This window comes from Typopeltis vanoorti, chromosome 5 (assembly GCF_054136105.1).
Source record: "Typopeltis vanoorti isolate ZY-2024b chromosome 5, IOZ_Tvanoo_1.0, whole genome shotgun sequence".
Classification (NCBI taxonomy): Eukaryota; Metazoa; Arthropoda; class Arachnida; order Uropygi; family Thelyphonidae; genus Typopeltis; species Typopeltis vanoorti.
In genome coordinates this window covers 12,561,177-12,581,224 of record NC_143553.1, presented here as the reverse complement: position 1 = coordinate 12,581,224, position 20,048 = coordinate 12,561,177, and the positions used below count along the sequence as shown (strand labels likewise).

The window sequence follows — 20,048 nt, the reverse complement described above, 5'->3', positions numbered from 1 at the left end:
GTAAATAACTATTTGGGAACATTGATCAAGTGTAAACGGATAAGAATTTTAATACCGACTAGTTTCACCAAACTTAAGCTGTTGGCATCTTCTAGGTACCAGCACTGAGGTTAAAACATATCACAAAATAGATCTTAACTGTAAATTCTAAAAATTATAGTTACAAACTAAAATAGCATTGAATGTAAATAATACACGTATCATGTGTACATGATTTACTAGTTTGTTGCTAAGGAACGTTCTATAGTTGGCATTAAAGTTCATTTCTTGTGTGTTCAGAGATCTAATTAGCATTTTCCATATCTCTGGAAGTATTAAACCTTGGTTCCTGTTAAGGTTATCTGTGGTGCATGCAACTGTGGCTACATAGAGGAAGACTACCACTCTCGAATGTTTAAAAAAGCAGCCACAGTTGCACACATCACTGATAACCTTAACAGGAACCAAGGTTTAATACTTCCAGAGATATGGAAAACCTTAATTAGATCTCTGAACACACAAGAAATGAACTTTAATGCCAACTATAGAACGTTCTTTAGCAACAAACTAGTAAATCATGTACACGTGATACGTGTATTATTCACTTCCTATGCTATTTTAGTTTGTAACTATAATTTTTAGAATTTACAGTTAAGATTTATTTTGTGATATGTTTTAACTTCAGTGCTTGTACCCTGATGATGCCAACAGCTTAAGTTTGGTGAAACTAGTTGGTATTAAAATACTTATCCGTTTACACTTGATCAATGTTCCCAAACAGTTATTTACATTAAATCACATACTTGTTTTTTTGCAGAATTAAATACAGGAGTTTCCAGAATGCTCTTAATGTTCATGTAGTGGGAAGACTATCAGTGCCTTGAGCTTTTCACAAATTAACACACTAACACAAGGAAAAGAGCAAATAACATATTTAATAACCATATATTTCAACCTGAAAATTACAGGCCATATTAAGTTGCATAGAGAGTTGAATACAAAGTAGAATATGACCAATGAATTATTTAAAACAGTACAAGCCACATGGTGTTATAGATAGAACAAATGCAAATGAATGACAGAGGAAATGTATTATAATTTAAAAAAAAAAAAATGTTAATAATGTGTGATTAGAATAAGACTCTCCCATATCTTCGACAGTGAGAGGCAGTTGTAAAATCTTTTATAGAAGTAATTTAAAATAAAATTTCTTCTATACCGATTTTACTTGGGAAATGAAATCAATATACTATACTTGTAATTTGATTAATACTTAACTCATTTTTTGTAATAAAACTGGAAAAAAAAAATGTTAGAATAAATTGTAATAAGAAAATTGTACAGACAAAGAAATAACTCAGATGGGATTAAAAATGTAAGACCTGAGGCTATCGCAACTCACGAAGATCAATGAAGTACGGGATTTTCCCGCTTACCTCAGCGACCACAGGGTTGCTGAGAAGACCCCTCCAAGAAAATCTGGGCGAGTCAATCTGTAGGAGTTCCAAGATAGGGAGAGCAGAATAAAAAGGGCTTTCTGTTCCTGCCCTCGCTATGAATAGTTTCCAGTGTGTTCTACCGTTCCAAGGACGGGGATCCACATCCCGGCAGTCGAATCCCAACGATGATAGGAGGTTTGTAATAGCAGTGACGGTCTATTCCAGAGTTCCCACCACTAAGTTCCTTGACAATCTCCAAGTGCAAAGTATCATCGATGTTGTAAAAAGTGCCCGTGTGTAAAGTTAACCAGAAAGCAGAAGAAGGTGTCAACGATCTCTAGGATCTTGTGTAATGAACTGCATGACAAAGTAGCAAGTAAGACTTTTTGTATAGGACTTTCCTAGATGTGAATTTATGGCAAAGATTGCTAATCTTATAGTTTGTTAGCACGAAGAACAGTAGTAAAGACGGAAAGCCGTTTTGTTAAAATAATTGTGAAGTAGTTTGCAGAGTTATGGGGAATTAGATAATGTTATATATTGAAGAGGGAATAGCATGTGAAAGTTTTAGTCAAGCTTAATATTATATATAGTCTGAGTTAAATTAATGTAAAGTGTGTACAAGTCTGCTCCTGTGTCTGATTTATACGTAAGCATATTTATTGCATTAGTCATTAAGCGTAAGCAAGAAATGTTTAATTAATCGAGCGGAGAACCAGACATGCGATCCTTTATTGTTTCCATGTCAATGTTGCTGAGTGAATTAGACAGATAAATTTAGTATGTGTAGTATTAACTTTTATATGTACTTTGATTTAGCATGAATAAATTGTTTTGTTTGTCAAATAACTTGCCTAATTCTGCCTTACCAATGCACTTCTCATAAAAAGATAGAACCTGTGTGACCTTAAGAGTAAAAGTAGCCACGACTGATGAATAGTAGTTTTAAACGTTGCTTGACTTAGAGATAATTTTTGAGATAATTCCGTGTTGTGCTGGGCATTTTTCTTGCATCTACAGAAAATATATACATTCCTCTACGCATTCTCTGATGGCGCAGTCGTAAACACAAATAAATTTTCAGAGAGCAGTGTGAGAAAAAGGCCAGCTAGTTAGACAAGGAATTGGCTTCAGCCAGAGGCAATTCCTAAATTCTATACTACGTACACGTGACTTGCCATAGTCACGACCATGAGAGGGGGGGGGGATTAAATCGATAGACTCAAAGGATTAAAGGAGATAGACCTTTTCAAGCAACAAGATTATACTCTGAGTTACAACTGTTAAGTTAAATTAAGTTAAAGAAATATAATTAAGCGAAAAGAAGAAATATTGAATATAGAAATTTTGAATATTGAATATCGTTTTAAACGTTGCTTGACTTAGAGATAATTTTTGAGATAATTCCGTGTTGTGCTGGGCATTTTTCTTGCATGTACAGAAAATATATACATTCCTCTACGCATTCTCTGATGGCGCAGTCGTAAACACAAATAAATTTTCAGAGAGCAGTGTGAGAAAAAGGCCAGCTAGTTAGACAAGGAATTGGCTTCAGCCAGAGGCAATTCCTAAATTCTATACTACGTACACGTGACTTGGCATAGTCACGACCATGAGAGGGGGGGGGATTAAATCGATAGACTCAAAGGATTAAAGGAGATAGACCTTTTCAAGCAACAAGATTATACTCTGAGTTACAACTGTTAAGTTAAATTAAGTTAAAGAAATATAATTAAGCGAAAAGAAGAAATATTGAATATAGAAATTTTGAATATTGAATATCGTAAGTACAAATCATATTTAAAAATACAATAAAGAGAAACATAAATATATTTTTACAATGCCGCAGCCGACAGGATTTAATCTGCGTTAATTAATTAGTCAAAGTGTGGATTATATGAGATAGTTTTGGTAACAAATCAGGTAGTTACGAAAAAAAATATATATATTTTTGTTACTATGAGAAATTTTCTTTGAGAATTAAGTTTAGTGTGGAGTGTGAAATTACAAGTATTAATCGAACTAATACTGCAACAATGGAGTATCAAAGGATTAAAGGAGATAGACCTTTTCAAGCAACAAGATTATACTCTGAGTTACAACTGTTAAGTTAAATTAAGTTAAAGAAATATAATTAAGCGAAAAGAAGAAATATTGAATATAGAAATTTTGAATATTGAATATCGTAAGTACAAATCATATTTAAAAATACAATAAAGAGAAACATAAATATATTTTTACAATGCCGCAGCCGACAGGATTTAATCTGCGTTAATTAATTAGTCAAAGTGTGGATTATATGAGATAGTTTTGGTAACAAATCAGGTAGTTACGAAAAAATATATATATATTTTTGTTACTATGAGAAATTTTCTTTGAGAATTAAGTTTAGTGTGGAGTGTGAAATTACAAGTATTAATCGAACTAATACTGCAACAATGGAGTATCATCAATGTTGTAAAAAGTGCCCATGTGTAAAGTTAACTGGAAAACAGAAGAAGGTGTCAACGATCTCTTGGATCTTGTGTAATGAACTGGATGACAAAGTAGTAAGTAAGACTTTTTGTATAGCACTTTCCTAGATGTGAAATTTACGACAGGATTTAATCTACATTAATCAATTAGTCAAAGTGTGAATTATATGAGATAGTTTTGGTAACAAATCAGGCAGTTACGAAAAAATATATATATTTTTTGTTACTATGAGAAATTTTCTTTGAGAATTAAGTTTAGTATGGAGTGTAAAATTACAAGTATTAATCAAACTAATAGTGCAACAGTGAAGTACCATCGATATTGTAAAAACTGCCCGTGTGTAAAGTTAACCGGAAATCCTCAACTTGTGATTCCGCAATTTTCTGGTGAAGAAAATGATGACGTTTTAGCTTTTTTTAGCTTCGAAGAGCTGAGAAAGGTTGGAAGGTGGTCAGACTTCCAACTACGTATCTTGCTCAGTAGCAAACAGGTCGGAGAGGCCCAAAGCTTCTTGTATTCATCCCCAATGAAGGATATCTTAGAATACTCTAAGTTTAAGGAAACCTTGATTTCCCAGTTCTCCAGAGTAAAAGGTCTAGGCCAAAATCGCTGGAAATTACAGAGGTGCTCAAGAGAAAAGGGATAATGTCACCGAGTATTATAATAAGTTACTGACAATTGCCAACAGTCTAAGCGTTCCAATAGAGGATAAACTTCACCTCAACTGGGCAGTGTTTCATCAATTTAGGTTAGGGATCATAGAACTGAAAGAGACTGCCTATAAAAGCAAATCACAAATCTTGAGGAATGTTTCCTCGCTGTGAAAGAGAAAAAAGAGAGGCTTGGAGACATTCGTCCCACTTCTACTAGCAGCCACATTAATGTTATCAAAAAGGCTAATGACTCCTCTTGCGAAAGTAAGAGTGAAAAGGGCTGAAGCAGATGTAAGGGAATGTCTAATAAGGATCAAATTGAAAGAGAGGGAGAAAGAGAAACATCAGTCAACATTAATCAAGTGACTGACAATACACTGAGCATCCCGAAAATGTAGGACCTAAAAACATGGAGGAATTACGCACCTCAGGAGGTAGAAAGGTACAACAGCCTATGATGGACCAACTTGATGCTGTTATACAGCAGTTGGTGGCAATGACAGCAAAGATCTCTGAATTAACTCTACCTCAAACAGAGAGGAATAATGAGTAGAAAAACAGAAGGGAGCCTCCCAAATGCTTTGTTTGCATTAAATATGGACACATGGCTCGTAACTGTTTTAAAAACAAGAGACCCTCCAACGGAAATGTTAGATAAGAGTTGAATCTTGCACACACACACTCCTCATGGTTATGCAAATAAACCATGGAGGAGACAGCACAAGAATCGAGAACACCAAAGGAAGTGTAATATGATCATAAAAGGAAAGGTACAAGGATCGCCTTGTGACGTATTATTTGATACTGGTTCCCAGGCCTCTGTCATAACTGGAGATTATTTTCAAGGAATAAAATCACGTATACAGAGGGGTATTTCTAAACTGAAGAAACCGATCAGATTATCGGGTATTTCAACATCCGAGATATATGCGACCAAGAAAGTGAGAGTTAAAATATACTTAACAGAGTTTAATTTGTGTGCTTGGCAGGAGTTATTGGTCCTCCCTAGGAAATCTCGCCCGAGCATACAAATTATTTTAGGAACCAACTTTCTAGAGAGGTACAAGTTCTCTTGTGACTTTTCTAGAAATGAGATGTTCCTAATGGGTAATAAACGGTCAGGAAGAGGGAACCATAATTTTAGGGAAAGAGTTGTGAAACCACGTGAAGAGAGAAGTCAGAATGAAAATAAAGTTGGGGCTGACTAAACTGACTGAAAGAGGTAATGAAGAATTTCGAAATGACCATACTGATTCTTCAATAGTTTCAGCATCCGAAAGAAATATTCATTACCACATATCAAGCGTCAAACTAGTGAATGACCAAGGTGAAACGGGAGAAAATTTAGGGGAAAGTAATCAAAAGGCAGTCGAAGTAAACATAGTGGAGAGACATGGAAGATCCAGAAGTTACTATAACAAACTGAGGTGGAATAGGCAAAGAAAAACAAAGGGAGCAGACAAATCTCATGATAAGAATGAAGAATTTATTGAATTGTTGCAAGACATGTGAAAGAAGGAATTTTAAGTCAAAGAGTGTTGGATTGTTTATAGCATCAGAATGGATCCCTTAAGAATATGACTATTTTACCACCACTTGGTGACAGTGATCATGCCATTCTTTCTTGGGAAATATCTAATTATATTGATGTTCCCATTAGAACAGGTTTCATGCTGATTTACCAAGCTGGAAATTATGATCAACTTACAAGAATACTATCTTTGGTCCATGGTATCAGTTAGTAAATTTGAAAATGTCAACAATGCATGGGAATCTTTGAAAAAGTGTTTAAATGAGGCAGTATCTGGATGTATCTCTAGTGTTTGAAGAATGAATAGGTTGGGATTGAAATGGATGTCCAACCTTATTAAGCAAGAGATCCACAAGAAGATGATGTGGAAAGAATATTGTGAGAATAAGAGTGGAAGGTGTTATGAAATATATAAAGCTCAGGCCAGAAAAGTAACAAGTCTTGTGCAGAAAACTAAATCAAAGTATAACAAGAAATTAGCTATGCAAGCTAAAGGCAATCAAAAGGAATTTTATCGTTATGCCAAAAGCAAAAGACAGAATGTATGTGGAAAAATAACTTTATTGAATGCAGATAGTATTCTAGTGTCAGAAGCTAATGAGATTTTTCAATTAATGAGTGCTCACTTTGCTAAGATATATCATCCAGGTGTGTGTAACATAGTGCCTAGTGCTACTACTACTACTACTACTATTACATTGGATAAAGAGTTAGAGGTGCATGAAAATGAAGTTGAAGAGCTGTTGCGTAACCTGAATAAGAATTTGTCAATAGGGACAGATGGAATATCAGCATGTTTGCTAAAGGAATGTTCACAGATTTAACTAAGCCTTTAACATGCTTGTATAACTTGAGTCTCAGCTCAGGAATGATACCACAGGAATGGAAGGAATGTATGATAGTTCCATTGTACAAGGGTGGTAGAAAAACGGATGTGTCTAACTACCAACGTATCAGTATCTCTGGTGTGGTAGTGAAGATTTTAGAAAAGTTGGTAAGAACTCGAATACAGAAATTGATAGACAAACTAATTATACTCTGCAAGGAGCAGCATGGATTTACTAAAGAGATGTCAGGTTTTAGCAATTTGCTAATTTTTTATGAAAATGTTATGGCTGAGTTGGACAAAGGGAATGGATATATTATGGTAATGTATCGCTTTGCTAAGTCCTTTGATAGGATACTACATGAAAGGCTGCTGCATAAACTAGAGAATGTGAGTTTGGGATATGACTTGGATAACTGAATGGTTGATAAACAGGTATCAAATCATGGTATACAGTGAGTGTGAATCTGCCATATTTAAGGTGACCAATGGCCCAAGGACCGAACCCTCAGGGTTCAGTCCTTGGGCCATTATTGTTTAATCGATGTATTAATGACATTAGGAAGGGTCTAACAGGAGATGTGTAATTGTTTGCTGATGATGCAAAGATAGGCAGAGCAATCAGGGATGCTGCTGATATTCAGCACTTACAAAATTATTTGAACAGTCTGGAAATTTGGGCAACAAAAATGGCTATCAGTTTAATGTTAGTAAATGTAAAGTTATGCACTTTAGCATGATGAGATTTCCAGCGGCATATTATATTAGCAGGGTTATGCTACAAGAAACTAATGAGGCTAGGGATCTTGGTGTAATGGTGGATAAGAATTTGAAATTCAAAAGCCACATAGCAAAGGTTGCAAATACAACTCAGAGGATAAATGCAAGCAAACCTTGATATGAAAGGATAAGGAAATCATTTTTGCCTCTTTATAAGGCCTTGATAAGACCACACCTGAATTATTGTGCACAGATTTGGTCTCCTGGGTTACAAGGGGATAAAGAAGCTGTAGAAAGGATGCAAAGAAGAGTTACAAATATTATATCTGAATTATGGGATCTAGATTATAATTACAGATTACGAGCATGGGGGATTGCAGACGGGTTAATGGGATGAGATGGGATAGGATATATCATATAATATGATAGGACATGATACGATAGAGGTCTATAAACTTTTGAATGGATGTTATAGGATATCATCTGATAAAATTTTTTGTTATATAGAAGGTGGGGAGAGAGAACATCGGGTCAGTCACGGAAGTTAAATTTGTTCAGGTCAAAAAAGGGGTAAGAGCTAGGTTTTTCTCTCATACGAGGGTTGTTTGAAAAGTATGCATCATTGTTGGTAAAGACAATAAGTTATTTTTTTCCACAACAAATGTTAAACAGATTTGTTGTGAAAAAAAATCACCTTTATTTCTCAACATAGTCTCCATTAAGGCCTACACATTTGGTCCAGCAAGTTTCCAATTTTTTTTAATCCCATCTAAAAAGTAGGATTTGTCAAATTGTGCAAAATAGTCATTGACAGCCTTGATGACATCCTTGTTCATAGAAAAGTTTTTCCCATCAAGCCAAATTTTTAAGTTTGGGAACAAGAAGAAGTCACACAGGGCCAAGTCCGGAGAATGCGGTGGATGTGGAACCAATTCGAACCTCGATTCTTGCAATTTTGCCATTGCAACGGTGGCAAAATCGATGTGTGGGATGGTGCATTGTCTTGATGAAAGAGCACTTTTTTGTGCACCAATCTTGGCTGTTTTTTCTTCAGTTCTTCTTTTAAACGGTCCAACAATGATACATAATAGACTCTGTTATTGTCTTACCCTTTTCCAAATAGCCTATCTTGATATTTCCTTGGGAATCCCAAAAAAAGTGGCCATCACCTTCTCAGCTGACAAAACAGTCTTTGCTTTTTTCAGTGCTCTTTCACTAGGCATTGTCCACTGCTTTGACTGCTTCATGGACTCAGGTGTGTAGTGGTGGATCCAAGTTTCGTCTACAGTCATGAATGGAAGCAAAAAATTCGGCAAATTGCAATTAAACATCACCAAACACTGCGCTGAAATGTCTTTTCACATGCGTTTTTGATCGACAGTCAACAGCAGCACCCATCGCGCACACAGCTTTTGCCATGTGCAATTTTTCATGCAGGATATTATACACCCATTCACTTCAGATACCTACAATCTCAGCAATCTCACTCGGCAGTCTTCTATAACGATACCATGGATTTTTGTCAATCATTTCCTTCACAGTGACCTCAGTCAGGCATCCAGAGCGCGCGTCATCTTCGATGGAATTACGACCATGTTTAAACTCATTGATCCAAAAAATAAATAGTCTTTAATGGTGGTGCAGAGTCCCCATGAACTGCATCTAACTCGGCTTTGATCTGCGTAGCCATCCACTTCTTCAAATAAAAGTGTTTTATCACTGCACATAACTTGTTTTTTTCCATTTTTATGAAAAATGTGAACACGGTCATTTTAAAATGTTTGCCAAACGAGAACTACGCATCGCATGTGGCTAAAATTTTGCCAGGGGTCATGAAAAAGATGATACGTGCCAACACTAGTATGAATGAATGGTGTCGCCATCTATTGGAAATTTACCAAAATTTTCAAAACAACCCTCGTAGTGCATTGAGTAAGTGGAACATTTTGCCTTTAGTAGCAGTGAGTGCATCTAGTGTAAATGCATTTAAGGGAAGGTATGACAGCTGGTTTGGGCGATTTATAGCCTCCCTCAATGATTCCTTGACTCCCTTGAGGTCTCAGATAATAATAATTATAATAACTGAAAATTAAATAAAAGATTTATAAAAATATCATTATGTTAAAATTATATTTTACCGTAAGAAGAATATAGCAACAGTGCTTATAGTTTTAGTCAACAGTGTTAGTCAACCACTATTAGTGGTTGAGTAACAAATTCATTAAGCCTAACCACACCTCATGGCTATGTCATTGGAAACAGCTTATCATTCAGCAGCATAATTAACTGGCAAGATATACAATCCTTCCTACATAGTTGGAATTAAAATACCTGTGGATGTTTTTTAATACTGAGTGCAATGAAATAATCATCAAGTGGTAAAAGAAACTTCATTGCACCAAAAATAAACATATATAGTCCGCCATTACTGAAAAAGCTTTTCTTCGCTGTTTGAGAAGAGAAGTTTTTTCGGTAATGGCTCTGGCTATTGTGGCATCATTTCAAGCAGTTGCAAATGGGAGAATACAGCATATGCTCAATTGCGATATGGAACCAAACAGCTAGTGAACATGAGAGAGAGAGAGAGAGAGAGAGATGTAAAAAAATTGGAAAGGTGAGAAGAATATAAAGGAGAGTCAGAAATAATTCCCTTTAAGAAATAAGGAAAAAATAAGGAATGAATGACTATATTTTATGAATTCTTTATATGCTCAAGTTCCTACTGAGAAGTTTATATATATCTTCACTGTTATAATTATTAGTTTTTTTGAGTGAAGATTAGATGAAAAGCTGTTCTTTGTTTGTTGTCAACTGGTTGTATCTTGATTATCTGGTTGTATATTAGAACCATTACTAATAAATATTTTACTATTTTCAGGTGCTTGGTTTTCTTAATCTAGGTTTAAGCAACCTAGATTAAGAAAATTGAATTGACACAGTGTACAAGCATCTTGATGATACCTCTCCTGTAGCTGGACATGAATATATCATTTCATATGTTTACTGTGACTACTGTTTCTCTTTTAATCAGTACATCCAAAAATTGAAGGCACTTGCTGGATTCATTTTTCTGAGTAAATTTTATCCTAAGAAGAGTTTTCCCATACTTTGGTTAAAATCCAGTTAACACATTCATCGTTGGCAATTGATACCCTTTTGCTGTTGCCCTAACCATTCTAGCAGAGTGAGGGAACAGACTTTGTCCCATGGCAATTTCATGCTTGTATGTCAGTGGACATGCAACACATATCGTGATGGTTCTTTGATTGCAACTAAATCCGCATGGGAAGGAGGAAAAGGGAAATGCATTTGTTTTAGGATATATTAGAAAACAATCAGGAGAATGCATTCGATCAGTATATTTCAATTACGAACATGTGTAAACATGTGAACCATTATTAATGAGAGATGTGAGGATGGGAAATAAAAAGGAAAAAAAGAACAAGTGTGAAAAATACTTTCATTACTGGTAACAAGTTATTAATAATTAACATTAGTGATATTATGTGTGTGTCCTATAAGTTGCTAGGTGGAGCAAATGTGTGATCCTATAAATTCTGGATGTGTAAATACATTTATAATGCCATAAATAAAACTTATAAGAAGAGAGAAAGAGCTTTGTTTGTGAATTATAATTAACTAAACAATAATAACAGCTGCTGTATACATTTAGTAGCACAATAAATAACTAGGCGTGGAGTTAATCCAATGAATTAATAATGTTGACCAAGCGATTCATTCAGGAACGTGTGTAGATTGATGGAGCAGAAATCATCTTGTAAAATTTGTTGTGCTTGTTGTGTATTTATTTCTCTGTTTCATTAATATTTTGCTTGGGTTCTAAGAATTTTCTTTTTTTTTCACTTATGATCATCATGATCATCAGTGATAAAAGCTCCGATATCATTTTTCTAAAATGAGGACTGTTCTTAATAAATGAAAAGGATTTTACTATGATTGATGAAAGTAATTTTAGACTATGCCACTATCACGTACAAGTAGTGAATATATTTTCATTGTTGAGAGTTCTAGTTTTCTCTTGTTTAATTTGAAATTCATCCTGAAGGTGCTCTAGACACTAGGGTAAAAAATTCTCCAATAAATAAAATGTCAGTCAAGTAATAAATTCATGCTTAGTTATTATTTATAAATAAATAAATCAGATAAAATAAATCAGCTAATGCCTTTTATTCCCTTATAAGGAGTAGGCTAGGATTTTACCCTATCTAGCTTTTGGAGACTGAGTGGGTAGTTCAATCTCCACCGGTAGCCAATCAGAGATAGCTGGCCCATGTCTATCACTAATTATAGCAGCCACCGATGAAGAGGTTGGCAAACAAGTGCTGCCATCTTTTGGTACCTAACCCTAACAAGATACGCTACTGTCTGAAATAATGTGGGTACAACGGTCGATTTTCTTCAGTTTACGGGATAAAAAACCCGAGTTTCCGAGAGGGGAAAACTCACTGGCCTGTGTCAGAGATTGAGTAACTTGGGAATCAGTAGAAGAAAGGCTTAGAAAAAGTTCCTCCAGTCAGCGACTAGACCTAAACTTAAGTCTGACTTTGAGCAACCAAGCGCAGAGGACGCAAGCGCCACTTCCACTGAGCTAAACAGATTTCATAATCTATACAATGCAGTCATTGTACAGAGTGATTGTAAAGTCGCACAACCCAGATATGGCACATATGTTTCAAGGTTCATTACAAGTATATAAAAAATGAAACAGCTACAAATACAGGTTATAACTGGATCTTTACAACAAAAGAATAAGAACCTCATTATAATATATGTTGAAAGCGGCCATCTCCTTTGTGAATGTAAACTCGCACTCTTTTTACCAGGTTTGATGCCACCGCATGAAGCACCTGTACACTGATGTTTTCAGTCTTTGTTGAAATGTTCATTTTTAGTTTATCCAGTGTGTAAGGATTATTCCAATATACAACACCTTTGAGATACCCCCCAAAGGAAAAAATTTGGTGGTGATAAATCTGGTGATCTTGGGAGCCACAATTCTTTCAAGATGAGATGGTCAACAAAAAATGTATGGTACTATTCGACATGTGTCACTGTCTTGCATGGAACCAACAGTGACATCAGCTAGCATCAAGGAGTGCCACGAACTCCATGATGATGTCATAGTACATGGAAGTATTCACTGTCATTTCAAAGGAAATGGGTCCCACTATACAACTGCATGATATTTCACACTAAACTACAATTTTTTAAGAATGCAAAACTTTTTCATGAAAAGTATGTGGATTTTCACATGACCAAATACTGTTTTGACTATTCACATACCCACTGAGGTGAAACCAGGCCTCGTCACTGAAGAAAACTGTATCAATCATCTCTATACCATGTTCTTCAACGAATGAGAGTAATCATCTGCAGATTATTCATTTGCCTTCATCTGGGTCCTTCAGTTCATGGACTTTCCATAACTGAAGGACCCATCCATATTGAGTGCACACAATATGGATGAAGATGTAACGATCTCGCAGCTTTCTGAGCACTACCATATGACACTGATGATTGCATGGCAAGTTTCCTGAGGCTTTTTTTTTTTTTTTTTTTTTTTTTTATATCGGGGACTGCTGCAGTGCTCTCTTTACTTTAACCATTTTAGTATCAGTCAAAATGGAGGGTCTTCTAGAGCGATTTCTATCTGCAACAGATCCAGTTTCCCAAAAATGCTGCTAATCTCATTATCTTCGACTTCTGAGGGACTGCTGTAGCTGAATATTTATTGCAAAATTCCTCAATAACTCATGCATAAGAATGATTAGCAAAATATCTTTTCAAAATGAAAACTCACTGCAGCTGGGAAAAAGACATTTTGCTTCCACAATGAACAAAGTTACAATGAGAACAATGTGTACACATGACAGTAAACTCGACATCTCCAATAGTTTGTAATAATATGATGGTGACATCTAGTGATGTAACGAACGATTATAACGATTTGGAAACAATTGGTAAAAATTGAAACTGTTGGTTGTGTGACTTTACAATCACCTTGTGTATGCCATTTTTCCTCAGAGCACAATCCAGGGTGAACACTCTATCAGAGGGATTGGTGATATTTTAATTCTGTGTCAAGTAGGAAAAATAACAAACAGATATAAAATTTTAAAAAAATCAGTGCAAATTAAGAGGTTAAAAATACACTAGGTTCCAAAACTTAAAGATGAACACTATTTCTGAAGATTGCAACCACTTGTGGCAATTTGTATAACTGACAATTCTGAGTAGAAAGCAGGCACACATTCAAATTTTCAAGCAGTGTGCAAAGGGATTGTGTGGTAGCATTAAGTTAATAATGATGTTAAGATAAAGGCAAAAGGCTGTGCTAGGCAAATTATGTTTGAAGGAACCTCTTTTTGTGAAGGAATAAAGATGGAAACCTGGATATCTTGTAATGTCTCAAAGACAGCATCTAGATGATTTCATCATCAAATTCCTGGCATGTACCCTCAAGGGGTGTACAGGATATGAGAGTACTACATGAAAAATTTCCATCATTAATAACTTCCTGTCTACAATTTTTATCAGAAGTATAACATCATCCACATAAAGCAAAGCAAATAAAACAAAACTGCTGACTTACAAGTCAAATAAAGACTAAGTATTGCTTGATATAATGCCCCATTGACACCATACAATTGTAGAGTATTGAATAGCTTCTCTCTTGGCACCTTGTCATATGCCTTTTCCAGATCTACAAAACTTAAATACAGATCTTTGTTATATTACCATGATTTCTCAACTATTTGTCGTAAAGTGAAGATCTGATCCTGACACCCTCTATTTGGCTTGAATCCAGCTTGTTCTTCACCAAGCTTTTCTTCCACAATTCTTCTCTACCGTTTCTCAAGTATCCTTGCATAAATCTTACCAGGAACACTCAGTAGGGAACTACCTCTGTAATTCTGACATTCAGTTTTATTTCCCTTTTTATATATGGGGTATTATGAGAGCTCTACTCCATACATCAGGAATTCTTCCCTCTGTCCAGGCCTTCTGAATTATGGTGTGCAGCAACTGTAAGACTTTTATACCTCCATACTTCAGTATTTCTGGTTGAATATCATCTACTCCTGCTGCCTTTCGACATTTCAAGCCTTTGATGGCTTTTTCTACTTCAAGTATGGATATATATATTCCTGACTGTATGCCTGTTGAGTGTTTTTTTACCACTGTGCTATCACTACTTGTTTCATTTAGCAAATATTCAAAGTAATTACTGCATACTTCAAAGATATCGTTTTCTCCAGTTTCATGTCACCTTTATCATCTCTAATTCCTTTCACAACACTCTTTCCTCCATTTCTGAGCTTCAACAACCTCCAGAATATCTTGCTACCTTCTTGATATTTATTTTCTATGTTCTTTCCCAAGTCTTCCCATGACTTTTGTTTAGCTCTGCACAGTGTTTTACACAGTGTTTAGCTTTCTTTCTTATTGGAAATCTTGAAGGCCACAGAATTACTGATATTGCCAAAGAGTTTGAAACTGCTGCACATAGCATTGTATCCAAGCTCTTGGCAGTTTCAAACAAATGTAATGTATCCAAACATTTGCCAAGAGATTCCCCTTCTCTGCAATGGAGCATGAAGAGAGATTTTTGGTTATAACAGCAGAATGTAATTGATACATGTTGATACGTTGATACAAGTTGGCTCCATTCAAGTACAGGTACACGAATATCTCAATGAATTATGGCAAGATGTCTGCAACAACTAGGCCTATATGCCCAAAGGCCTGCATCCCTTTATCCACATCTCATCATAGATCACGTTTTTAGTGGTGCTGTATCCACAAAAATTGAACAAGACACCAAAGGGCTAATGTACTCTTTACAGATGAGAGTCATTTTAGTTTCTCTCCGATTCTAGACGACACTCGATCTGGCATGAAAGTGGTACTGCTTACCATCACAAGAATGTTCTTGAAAGGGATAGATATGTGGTGTGTAGAGGCTTTATAGATGCACTGAACTACAAGTGCTGAAAAAAGGGACTTTGACTGGTGAACGATATTGCAATAAAGTTCTTCACTATCATGTTCGATTGTTCCCTGGTGCTGTAGGTGAAGAATTAATTTTTTTGGATGACAATGTCACACCATATCATACAGGAGCAGTGGAAGTGCTTCTGGAGACTGATGATGTTAATTGAATTGAGTGGCTGGGATGCTCCCTAGATTTTAACCCCATAGAACACATTTGGGATGCAACACGTTTGGCTGCTCAAAATTCCCCTCCAGAAAACAAACAAGGCTTTACCCTTGCTCTGAAGGAGGAGTGGGCCAGTTTGCCTCAAGAACTCCTGAATCACTTGGTGCTAAGCATGGTACAACATTGTAAGAGATGAATTGCAGTTTGGGATGGACATGTTCCACACTGAAATGTCTCCCCGCATAGTTTTCTGTAAGCACTATACATTAATTCCTTAACTATATCCTTGGGAAACTTGCTTTTGCCAAAAATGTATTGCAATTTAATTCGTATGAAATTTATAAAAAAAAATTTTTTGCATAGTACATGTTTGGTTATAGTCATGGAAATTTTTTCATATACAGGAAAAATGAAGTTCATCCTCAGCTTTTTGACACCAGTGTAGTATATAAAATATACTCCGCTGTTATGATTAATATCCAATATAGTGAATTCAAATATTAATTTTTAAATAACATTACTGTTACTTACAACTAAGATATATATACACACAGACTTTAAAGTACTGTTCAAATTTCAATATCATGTTTTAATATTTTCACAAAGATAATATGTAAAAGAGTCTGGCAAGACATTTCATCACTATACATTAAGATTCAATGCATTAAACATGCTAAGGAGATTAGAAAGAAGTAATCTTAGCATCTGTGCAAACTTAATGCTTGGTTGTTAGTATCACTAGGCAGATTTCCTTATATGCACTTTGGGAAAAGAAAAGGAACAGCTAAACAGCTGCCAGGCCAGTGAAAACCCTCAATCAAAAGCACTAAGAAAGCAATGAAATACCAATTCCTGAAGTAAGAATTATGCTGAAAAATACTATAATGTGCCAGATAATTTTAAGAATAGATAAAAACATAAATTACCTTAACAGTTTTATCATCTGAAGCAGTAAGAATATATTTATTATCTGAGGAAAAATCAACGCTTCTGACTGTAGCTGAATGTGCTCTGAACACAGTTGACTCACCTTTGCTATGAATGAGTGGGAGAGGGAAAAAAAAAAAAAAACAATACTCAAAAACTTATAATTAAATCATTTTAATATTATAAAATGTATTTTCAAGAGCACTTAAAGAATTCATCTCAGCAATAATACTAAACTTTTAACATTTTTTAAATGAGCTAACTAATGCTTGTATTTAGAAATCAAAGTAAATTATAATTGGCAAGAAAGAATATTCCTGTTTCATCCTTCCAAGTATAAGCAAATAAAGTCTGCACATTAAGTATTTTCATGACTAGGCTACTTATATATCGAGACTGTGGACTGAATAACAATTCCCATAATGCAAAACACACTTCTCTTCATATGTGTATATGACTATGCATTATAGAAAGGATTCTTCAGACTAGTTTTGACCTTTATTGAGGTACTGTTAAAAGTGCAGGGATACCTCTTCAAAAATTCTGGAGTATATCAAGTCAGTAATGATGAGTTCAGGAGTAATAATTTGACTCACTCAGAGATCACTAATTCTCTGAGTGACCCAAATTTTCACTCCTGACATGATATACTCCAGAATTTATGGAGGAGTATCCCTGCGCTTTTAACAGTACCTCAATAAAGATCAAAATCAGGTCGGGTCAATATCACTATGACAGTCAGCAGTGGCTCCATTCCGTGACATGAGAAAACCTACCACCAAGTAGAACTGCTCTACTCTCAGGAACAAACCCAAAGGCAAACATTATTAAAATGTCATCAGTAGAAACTAGATTCAGGAAGATACCAATGCTGAATTAATGTAGTGCGAATCAGGAAGTGGACCCATAATGTAAAGCTACATATCCAAAAGAAAATGTAGCTTTGCATTATAGGATAGTAGGGCAACTGATGTGAAGTTAACAGACCCCACATACTAGTCCACTCATGAAGATATTTTGCCTGCAAACTACATTTGCTTACAGTGGGATAAAGGATTAAAAAAAAAATACAATTTTTTTGTCAAGTATAATTCATTCTGTAAAGTGAAAAAAACTTTCTACAGATATCTCTGATCCAAGTACTTTAGTAATAAGATGATACACTGTTTTACTGCTTGTATATGAAAAATATGATTTATGCTTTATTCAATCTTGACATCTTCCTGTGTCTGGCACCTACTAATGTGGTCCTCTAGAGTTGCGAGTGCCTGCTGAAGTAGTTTTGATCACAGCATTCAAATTATGATTCTGATGGATGCTTGCCTATGATAGATTCTACTGATATGGCATTAATCAGGCACTGGTGCCTGCCCTAGGAGATGAGTGGTTCTGCTCAGTGGTAAGTTTAACTTCTCACTGAGTTGAACCACTGCTGAGTATCATAGAGTGAACAAGAGTTAATAAGTTAGAATGATCCTTTGGATCACTAACTTACTGAAGATATCACCTTGGTTTTGGAGAAGACAATATTACTTGCAGCCCGAGTAGGGACATTTTTCACTGCATGTTCTTCTCTTCAGTATGCTCATTATGCCTAAACTTCCTTAAAGGAATTCACATAAAATCTTCACTTAGATTTTTTTTTTTTTTAAGGCAGCTCAACAAAATAACTATTTAGATTTTCAAGAAACAGTAAATTTGCACTGGCTGAGTGTTGGCATTATGACTTAAGAAACTAAGACTGAAAGGCTAGTGTATTATTCTGTAAATTGTATATGTGCTTCTGGTCAGTATGCCTGTTATTCAGGATGAAAAGCTCTAGTTTCTTGAACGAAAACTCCTGCTGCCTCTATATGAGAACAGCTAAGTCACTTTCATATGAAGAAATCCTTCGAATGGTTCTTGGAATTCTAGATAAGATTCAAATTAAGTCGTTCCAAATGAAAGGTATCATTGATACCAATTGAGCAGTGAATTTGAAGTTGTATGATGTGAACATAAGCCATCGTATTCCGATTTCCCATACTAACAGAAAACAAAATTCTTGGTTCTCTGGAACACTGCATTTAAACCAATGCAATATCCAAAACACTTATGTACAAGATAAATTTCTAAAGTTATCATCATGATGTCATCAAATGTTCATCTACCTAAGCTTGGATAATATGTATTTTCTCCTTCAAAGCTGCAATAGGATCTGCAACTTTGCCTTAATTTGCTTAAGGTTAAGTTTTTGAGACCATGTTTTGCATATTTTAAGAGCTGTTGTGATTATTTTTAGTGAGTATGTCAGAAAATTAATCCTATATGTTAAAATGGCACATTATTATTATTTCCTTCAGATGAATTATTTGATACATAGAAGCATAATGTTTTTTTTTTCCAACTTTGTGGCCCAAAATATTTTAATGGGCAACATTTTCAATATCACTGACAAAATCTTCTAATATTCTTGATAAGATTGAAGAAGTGTGTTTTTGGTTGCAATTGTTTTTATATATTCTATCTCCTGTGTCATCAGATACAAATTATTCAAATATATGCTTTTCTTCGACAGCTTCAATCTAATATTTTCATGTTGTTAAAGCAATTTAAGTTTCTTTTTTGTTTTCTTTATGTTGACTCCTTATTCACCATATTTCCATTTTTGACTCAGAAAAAAATTACATATCCTCTGAAAATCTGTTTTATCAGATATATTTGCAATTTTTTTTAACATTTGTATATTATAAAAATGAATATAATTTTAATTTAAAAAATAGTTATTTTTAAGTCATTAATATTTGCAAAATCTCTTAAATAATTTTCATGTAATGGATTCTCACTAAAAAATACCTACAAATAATACAAATGGGCCAAGTGTCCACTTGTGTAGATCTCCAACTACAGTTGTATAATTAATTTTAAAGCATCCATTAAGTTACATCTCAGAAAATGTTTTCTAATCTCCTGTTTTCTCTCTTTTGTAAACCATAAAAACACTGAGATGTCTTTTAGGTATTTTTATTTCTGCTACTATAATTCATTCATTTATAAAGGTGCAACTTTTCTACTATAAATTATAAGTTTTAAGATGATTAGTTTCTGTGATACATATCATTTATATGTATGCTTTTTTTTAATATCATTCCCATCTACAAAGTTGATAACCTAGAACACAAACATGAAATTTTTTTTTTTCATGCCACTTCCTATGTGTGGGAAGAGGGACAGTAACTTTCACACAAATTGTCAAAAATCACCTGTCAACTAAAATTATATCAACAAAAACAAATGGTCACATAGCCTTGTCATAACTTCAGTGATATTGTATTTA

The 20,048-nt window shown here is 34.8% G+C and overlaps 1 protein-coding gene across 1 annotated transcript in view; it reads right to left on the bottom strand.

Annotated features, from left to right (window-relative positions):
- Positions 1–20,048, bottom strand: part of LOC150106228 (uncharacterized) — a 373,927-nt gene that overhangs the window by 243,365 nt on the left and 110,514 nt on the right. The window contains exon 5 of the mRNA XM_090392254.1: positions 16,732–16,840. Coding sequence (XP_090248380.1) covers positions 16,732–16,840 — 109 coding nt within the window. The remainder of the gene's footprint in view (positions 1–16,731; positions 16,841–20,048) is intronic.